The sequence below is a fragment of the Haplochromis burtoni genome, unplaced genomic scaffold (genome assembly GCF_018398535.1).
Source record: "Haplochromis burtoni strain Fernald_Lab_line unplaced genomic scaffold, NCSU_Asbu1 Contig_51, whole genome shotgun sequence".
In the NCBI taxonomy this organism is placed as follows: Eukaryota; Metazoa; Chordata; class Actinopteri; order Cichliformes; family Cichlidae; genus Haplochromis; species Haplochromis burtoni.
The window spans coordinates 2,035,917-2,044,412 of record NW_024582412.1 but is presented as its reverse complement, the minus strand read 5'-3'; the positions used below and the strand labels follow the sequence as shown (position 1 = coordinate 2,044,412).

The window sequence follows — 8,496 nt, the reverse complement described above, 5'->3', positions numbered from 1 at the left end:
AAAGTTTTTTGGTAATTTGTGTGAACTAGGATTCATCTGATCAGCCTTCAGATTTGTTTTGTAAGATTTTATATGTTGTAAGCATCAGCTACAAAGTTACTGTGTTTGCAAAATAAAGACTATTGTGACAATTATAATATGAATTATGATTTTTTTTTTTTTTTTAAATAAGAGATTTATTTATGTGATGCTGACACAGAACCCCAAAACCTGAGTGTGAGCAAGCAAGTAATCAACGAGCATTGTCAAAGTAGACTTTAAAATGTTGGTTTATTTCAGTGAGCAGAAGAACCTGTCACATTTCTGCCATAGATATTGTTCCAATGGTTGGTGCTCATGGTAAATGGACTGGCAATACCTGTAAGATAAATAATTTTTAACTCTGAATCATGCAAAGCCACTCCTGTAGAGCCTAAGAATAAAAATATGGAGGGGAAATGAACATAATGGGTCCTCTTTGACAATGTCATACGTGTAATTTGACTACATCGCTTTTTTAAAATGTTGCTTTCTTGTGAAAGAACCTGGCTCAATTCTTTTTGCCATTTGAAGCAAGAAATTGCTTAAAAAAAATCTGATATTTTATAAAAGAAGGTTGTCGGCTCCAGAGATACAGTTCATATTTTGAGGATAGAAAGTTCTGTACACAAACTGTTGAAGACAAGACGATGAGAAACAGTTTCATTCTTACAGAGACTCATGGGGCAGATAAACAGGTCTCTCAGGCACTGTCCAGATGTTGGATGTTTCAATGTTATCGGGTCCCATGTCGGGGATGGAGGCTTTAACAGCTTCACCACAGACAGGTTTGAAATAAATAAACACCTTTAATTCAGAGGACATTTTTTTGACTTTGAGAATTGGAATTTAAAAAAAAAAAACTTTGTACAACAATAATAAGCAAAAGTGATACTACATATAAATTTGGCCACAGCCCCCCTTCAAGGTTATCTCCTTTTGCACCACTGAACTGTTTACAGTGCTGCTTTCAGTTTGGGTCACTCTCTAGAAATCCTGTCCTGATCATTTTAAATCCCTTCTGTGTAAAACTAACCGTTGACTTTTGTGCCAAGGATCATTGCTTGTGAGAGTTGAGACCTGGGATACTTCGGGTCAGGAATGTGACCAGGAGCATTTGTGGGAGTGTTCATGAACAGAGGCAGATATGCCTCTACAAAATGTATTTAAACCTTGGTTAAAAATAAATTTGGGGGCTTGTCCAGGATCGGTACTTCTGGCCTACAACATGAATTTTTGTTGCTACCCAGCTCACAAAGCTAAAACATAAAATTGAGACTGACATCGGATCATTTAGAAATGTGAGTTTTTATTCAATTTCTAAATAATCTAAGTTTACACACAAAGAAATTTAAACACTGCAGCCAGGAGAGCATGACCTAGCAAGAAGAAGTGGTGGTGCATTAAACACCAACTAAGTCAGTTTATCAGGTCCATGGTTATCTGTTAAGGTCATACACCCCCAAAGGTTTGCACTGCGAAGCCAATAGGAGTTGCAGGGAGCACAACAGAGCAAGAGTATAGTAACCAAATTTAAACCAACTGGGGTTTTTTTTGGTTTTTTTAATGGGCGGGATTACATCATGTATAATGGGAGGATGGATGAAAGTATGCATAAATAAACAGGTTTGCCAATTCTTTGGCCAGAAAGTCCTCAAGTTTGACTTTAAATGGCTTCTGGAAGCTGTTTCACTGAAATGTCTCTTGCCACATTAGTTTCCACTTCCACCAGTGCTGGCATCTGAACAGTCAAATAGTTCTATTATGAACAATAATATTGCTTTGAACATTGTGAGAACAATTTGTAAAAATAACCGAATAACCTGAAAAAAAGAGGTAGAATGACAAGTACAATTCCTGGCTTCTATTTACCTGTACACCACCTAACTGATATCAGAAAAGTGTTGTTGGTGGTGGAAGTTTCCAGCAGCATCGCACCATCCAGCAGTTCATCCAGATAGAGTCTAGCTGTTATGGAAATTTCAGGTACTGTCTGCAGTATGTGTGATCAGGAACCTGTCACACATGTCACAAACACATGTTTGTAATTCTTCTCTTAAAACTTCTACAAGCTACTGTCATCACTTTTGGTGAATGCTGTCATCGCAGAACTCTGAGAACTTCTTTGCTGCCCTCCTGGCAAAGCCCATCTTCCCACGAGCCTTGGTCACAGCAGTGTACTCATGGGCCTTGAGCTTGGTGTAATAATCAGAGAACTTGTTGTAAAGGACGGAGATGGGCATGCCATTGAGAATGATGCCAAAGGAGATGCAGGCGAAAGCAAAGATACGTCCAAGGTTGGTCTCTGGGTACATGTCGCCATAGCCCACTGTGGAAATACTCGCCTGAGGGGTGAAAGAGACAATAACTATAAAGACGCAAAGGTAGACACAGAGATTGAATGATCTTAGGTAGGATTTACTGAAACATGTCTTTCTTTTTTGTCCCACCACACAAACACTTACTTGTATACATTGTTATGTTTTATGTAAAACACTGGTTCTAAAATGAAGTGTAAGATCTTCATTTTGTGTACGTTGAATCAGTGGATATGAGTTAAAAGTCATAAATAGGGGTTTCATATCCAGAAACACAGACATTAATAGATGCCAAGAGGCAAAAGTACATTTACTGTTACACCTTGCTTGTCTTAATTGGCAAAGATTCAACAAGTTGCTGGAAACATTCCTCAGAGATTTTGGTCCATATTAACATGATAGCATTAGATTTGTTGGACTTACATCCCTGATGCAACTCTCCTGTTCCAACACTTATTTGCATTAATGAGCAGTTGAGCAAGTGTACTTAACAAAAATTGTTGGTGTAATTGTGTGTCGACTCACAGCAGCCCACCACCATGCGTGTGGCATGGAGGTGAAGTTGGTGTTGTAGCTATCGTGCTCCACTGTGTACACCATGGCTGAAAACATGAAGATTCCCATGCCGATAAAGAGCAGCAAACATCCCACCTGGACAGATATTTTAGAGCAATTTCAGCATTTAGTTAAACACTTTCTTCATATTTCTCTCAACCTGCAGATAAACCCTGACCTGCTGGTAGCACTGTCTTAGCGTGAAGCCAAAGGCTCTGAGGCCCGTTGAGTGACGAGCCAACTTCAAGATCCTGAAGATTCTCATCAGACGCATGATCCTCAGAACCTGCCCAACCTACAGAGAGGGAAAAAAACACTACTAAACATGGATAAGACCACCATATTTAAAGTTTAACAACAACAACTCTCCCGTATTTTCTTTACCTTCCCGACACGTGCTACTGTCTCAATGTCTCCAGAGTGCACGTGGATGTCCTTGTCTTCAAAGCATTCCAAGATCATCTGCAAGTAGTGTGGCAGGATAGCGATCAGATCAACTGTGTTCAGCATGCTGCGTCCAAAACATTTCAGGTCAGGGGTGGAGATCAGGCGCAGCAGGTACTCCAGGGTGAAAAAGGTGATGCATAACGTCTCGACGTACTCGCCGTAGAACCTGCCACTGGGCTCACCTGATGGTGTCTAGAACACAGAATATAAAGATACAGCTTCTGTTCTGAAACAATAAAGGATCAGTCATGGTTTTAGTGTTATAGACACCTTGTACTGCATCTCCTCCACGGTGTTGAGGGTCATGGCGACCAGCGACACCAGCACAAACATGGAGGATGCGACTGCCACAAGCTTGGCTGTGATCGAGGAGAATGGCATCTCCATTAGGTTCCAGATTTTCCTCCGGGTCTGCCCAAAGGCCATGCCGTTAAATAACACCTCATTCTCCTCTGTTTCTACCTGCAGGATGGAAATGCATCAGCAACAGGATACAAACAGCATTTTTTGTTTGCTTTTTAGAGGGGAGTCAAACTTGATGCTCACTAGAAACAACCAGAAAAATAGGCAGTATAAAAACATCTTATTTTTCATTGAGGATAAAACTAGACAAATGAAATGTCAAGACAAGTCACCAAACTGAAACGCGCTTGAATTAAACTAAAAAACGGGCACAGCAAACTGTAATGGAAACATCTGTATAAATCTGTGCCAAGGAAAAGCTTATTCTCTTCTCCCCATCTGTCAAGACAGCAGAGCAGAGCGCTGATTTATAATGTAGGTCAAACAGACTCAGAGTCAGCCAGCAGATTACTGCCAAATCAGAGTTAAAAAAATAACTGCTGAACCAATGAGGCAGCAGTAGGTGATGAACCCGTGACATTTTATTTTGCAGCACTGTTAAACATATGGAGTCGAACCGGTGGTAAAATAAATAAAGTCACTGATTACAAACTGCCTCCTGTGTCCTGTGGATTATCCACTTCTTACGGAGAAGGGAAAGTTACTGTTTTCTAGGCTGTGAGGGCTGCAAATAAAAATCCATGGCCATGTATATGTGTGTGTGTGTTACATTTGAAGACGGAAATCCCAAAAGGGTCACAAGATAAACATGAGGGATCCTGACATGAGATCTTGCACTTATTTTTCAGACCTTTTATAAAACGCAGCACATAAAAGATACGTTTCCTATTTGGTCCTCTAACATTTAGCATCCATGAAAAAAGCCCCACCCACCTGTAATTCAAAATATTTATTTATGAGGGTCAGCCAATTAGAAGAAAACTGGTTTAAAGAAAAGAGACAGGGAGCTATAAAGGTTGTTTCAGACAGATGGTGAACTGAGCGCCTGCACTACCGTGTGGTATAAGATAAATACTGTGAACTGTGAATCATGCAAAGGTTTTTTAAGTCTGTTCAACTGAGGTGAACTTGAGCACAATAATGTAAATGTTTATTTATTACACACAATTTAAGTAAAAATGCACAAAAAGTGTGACATTACTCACCAGATCGCCCATCTCTGTAATCAGCTGCTTCTGTATTTTCAGCTGCTCGTTCAGCTCGTCCTGCCTCTCTTCAAAGGAGATCCGGCAGCAGCGCTGGCTGTTTTTGATTCTGACCCCCCAGTAGTTTATCTCCTCCAGGAAGTTTCGGGGACACAGCTCGTCTTTAATCCACAACACTCCAGTTCTGACAGAGAGGAAAGAGACGGGAAAACAGCATCCATGATCATTCCAAGATATCACAAAGGAGATTAAAGTGTCCCTGTGTTGACTTATAACCTCACGTGTTTTATGTCACCTGTAGAAATTAAAGATGTTGTGGAAAATTGTTGGGTCGCGGTCAAAGAAGAACTCGTTGCGCTGGACGACGTAGTCATCACAGAGGTCCAGCTTCCTGCTGTGGTCTGTGTATGTGGCCAAGCGACCGATCCGAGTCTTCGGATACCTGGCGGCTAACCTGTAAGGCAGGTGATACACCTGAGAAATAAAAAGAGAATTAGTCTCTTCTCTTTTGCACAGACATTTGAAAAAACATAGAAAAATTTTCATTACAATTACAAAATGCTAATATCACAAAAAATATGCAATGTACAAAACCAGTTTAAAAAATCTAGTTTTTATTCATTGCTCACAACTAGCGCAATTGTAAAACTTATAGTAGCTTTGTTTGGTGGCCTGTAGGTGGCGATATTTGCAGCTCTTCAACTTTCCAACCAAATTTTCTCTGGTGAACACTTACAGGGAGTCCCATCCCCACAGACTTCCACATAAAAAATGCCAAATGTTACAACATTATAAAGCATGTTTATCATTTGGTACAAAAGATCATTTTTCTCTTCCTCCCTTCTGTGAGAGTCAATTTTTTTCTGTAATTCATCCATCTGAATAGTAGCAATATGCTACGACTCATCTTTACCAAACTAGACTTGCATGTAGAGATCATCTAAGCAGGCTATGGCGTTGTTCTAGTCAATAAAAATCTAGTATTTTATTTGTCTGATGTTCTACTGTGTGCTGTAATCTGCTGATAACACAGCACTCCACTGGTGGCCCAAAGACTAAGGATGAGACTTCAAAATGCAGATTTGAAAACCAGTGGATGATATCATGGGGGCTACATCCATCTTTTATATGCAGTCTTTGGTTTTAACACTCTCTGATGACTGCGAGCTTTGGGTAGTTACTGGAAAAAGTCAGAGTGAACTCAGAGGAGACCTCCTGAATCTGTAAGTTTCTATGGGATTGGATCAGAACCACTGATTCCACGGGTTCAGCAGTAACATCTGAGCAAGACGGCTGTGACAGATATGCAGCTCACAGTCTGATAATGATGTATGAGTGCCACCTCTGCTGCTTGTTAATAAGTGTCAGGTTCAGTCCTAACAGTAAAATAAAAATATTAGCAGTTATGCAAAAGTTAAGCAGAGTTACCGTTCCTCCAACATTGATGTTGAGAATGAAGTGTTTGGTTGGAGAATTCAGCAAGCGGGAGGGAGACACTGGCAATCGATCTTCCACCTCCTCGTTTTCATACTCAGCATAAATATCGTAGATGTCTCTGCCAAGGTCCTTCAAAATATAACAAAACACAAAATGAACAGAAAAACTGAAAAATATCAGCTTAGATATGATCGTAGTAAAATAGATTTGTTTTTGCTCATCACAGTTCCAATTAGGTGAATGCTACTCTACACCAAACCTGGTGTAGAGTAGCACCTGTTGTGTAATTTTTACCTTATTGGTTGCCGTGACAGATCACTTTCCAAACTTATGAGAAAAATAAGTGGCATGGTGGTTCACTAAATAGCATTTCTGCCTCACATCATAGCAAGAAGGTCCCCAGTTCACCTGGTCATCTACAGTCTTCTGCGTGGAGTTTGCTTTGAGTACTTCAGCAAATTTAAATAGCAGATTCTGAACTGGCCGTGGATTTGAGGAAAACACAGTGCTTAAGGCAGATGGAATACCAAGTCCAATTCCACTTCCTGCTTGGCATCCTTGCCAAAGATTTCACTGAAGAGCTCCACATCTGTATATTTAAGTTCCAGTTTTACTTTAATGTTGCTGTTGATTTGTTGCTTATAGTAGCCTGTACTATTTTTATTCATTACCGTTCTGCTGTGAGACGGCAAGTTCCCCTGTGGCATCAATAAAGTACCCATTTACCTCTCCATATCTATGCATCCATGAATCCTACTTTATCTTATATTTGAGAGTCTTAGCTTGAGCACTAGAATGTGGTTCAATGCTGAAAAAACACAACAGCCGTAAAACCATGGAAGCTGTCTCAGCCTCACTGAACTTGTTGAATCTGAACAAAACATAACCAAAATCCAAAGGTATAGCTCAAATCTGTTTTTTAAAAATAGCTCCATCAAATCAAACAAATCCCAAATGGACCGAGTGACTGACCTGCATGGAGTTCCATGGTTTAATGAAGGCGCTGATCAAGTCCAGGTGTTCCACCGTTTCTTTGACCTCTTGAGTCCGGCTGCCGGGCTTGTAGCTGGAGAATAAACTCCTGCTTCGAGCTCTGAGGTGGTTAAACATGATCGCTGCTTTAAGTGTTAAATGTAAACTGCACAGAGACACGTCGCAGTCACAGACACATTCAGTAATAAAGAAATCATACTGTTCACACACATGCACACAGCTGACAGAGAGATATCACACGCAGAGTGATGAGGGAAGTGATTCTCCTTGCCTAATGCTGCTGACTGAGATGATCCGGGTGCTTAAAGTTTTAAATACTATTATCCTCTTCTGTCCATCTCCTGATCTCTCAAGCTCTCCCTCTCCTCCCACTTTCACATAAGTTTCACATAAGTTTACAAATCTGGTAAATTAGGGTCATAAATGTGATCATTTTAATACTATTCTAAGATGTCAGTCCACTGCTTTGTACAAGACAGTATTTGAAAACTCTTAATTTACAACAGCATCTGAAACGTAATGATACAGAGCAGCTATAAAATGCAGTTCTGACATTCATTGCCAACAGATAGCATAAGAAAAAAGTAGAGTAGCAATTTCTTTGTAGGTGACTGTAGGTGTCAAAATCTCTGTACCCTACAGAACACATGCAGATCTAAAGTTCTGTCATTGTTATACTTCACTACACATGGACATTGATCTGGTCCGTAAAGTAGCTGAGGGGATTGTTGATCAGTTTCATCTGCTTTGGTGTACATTTTAGTACAATGACACTACTGTTAGCGATACCTGGACCTTACAGTGTTTCCAGAGGGAGCCCAATTCCTCCAGGCTGGCACATCAATACATGCCATTGCCAGAAGGTTTGCCGTTTCCTCCAGCACAGTCTCATAACCATGGAGGAGATTCCAGGTAATAGGCAGTTACTGTAACAGAGCTGGGCAGGCCTGTAGAAGGTACTTTAGCAGGACCAGTATCTGCTCCTTTGTGCAAGGAGCACAGTTGCATAATGACCTCCAGCAGGCCACTGGTGTGAACATCTGACCAAGCAATCAGAAGACAGCTTCCAGAGGTTGATCTGAGGGCCCAACATCCTTTAGTAAGCTCTGTGCTCACTACACCGTGGAGTCCGACTTAGATTTGCCATAGAAGACCAAAACTGTTAGATCTGCCACTAGTGGGACGATGTAGGAAAACCACTGACTGGCCCCAAACTCCCC

At 40.7% G+C, this 8,496-nt stretch overlaps 1 protein-coding gene across 1 annotated transcript; it reads right to left on the bottom strand.

Annotated features, from left to right (window-relative positions):
• Positions 1 to 196: 196 nt before the first annotated feature.
• On the bottom strand, positions 197 to 7,563 carry kcnv2a (potassium channel, subfamily V, member 2a). Its single transcript, XM_005921675.3, has 9 exons — positions 7,256 to 7,563; positions 6,275 to 6,412; positions 5,142 to 5,320; positions 4,847 to 5,030; positions 3,609 to 3,800; positions 3,276 to 3,530; positions 3,070 to 3,186; positions 2,862 to 2,987; positions 197 to 2,363 (listed from the first exon to the last, which is right to left on the bottom strand). Exons 1-9 carry the CDS (start codon positions 7,391 to 7,393, stop codon positions 2,100 to 2,102), a joined length of 1,593 nt encoding a protein of 530 aa, XP_005921737.1. The 5' UTR covers positions 7,394 to 7,563; the 3' UTR covers positions 197 to 2,099.
• Between the last annotated feature and the right edge of the window lie 933 nt (positions 7,564 to 8,496).

Coding starts and splice junctions, on each gene's coding strand:
- kcnv2a (XM_005921675.3), bottom strand. CDS start 7,393: ATGTTTAACCACCTCAGAGCTCGAAGCAGGAGTTTATTCTCCAGCTAC. Junction 5,031..5,141: donor AACATCTTTAATTTCTACAG/GTGACATAAAAC, acceptor CCTCTCTGTCAG/AACTGGAGTGTTGTGGATTA. Junction 2,364..2,861: donor ACGCATGGTGGTGGGCTGCT/GTGAGTCGACAC, acceptor TTCACCCCTCAG/GCGAGTATTTCCACAGTGGG.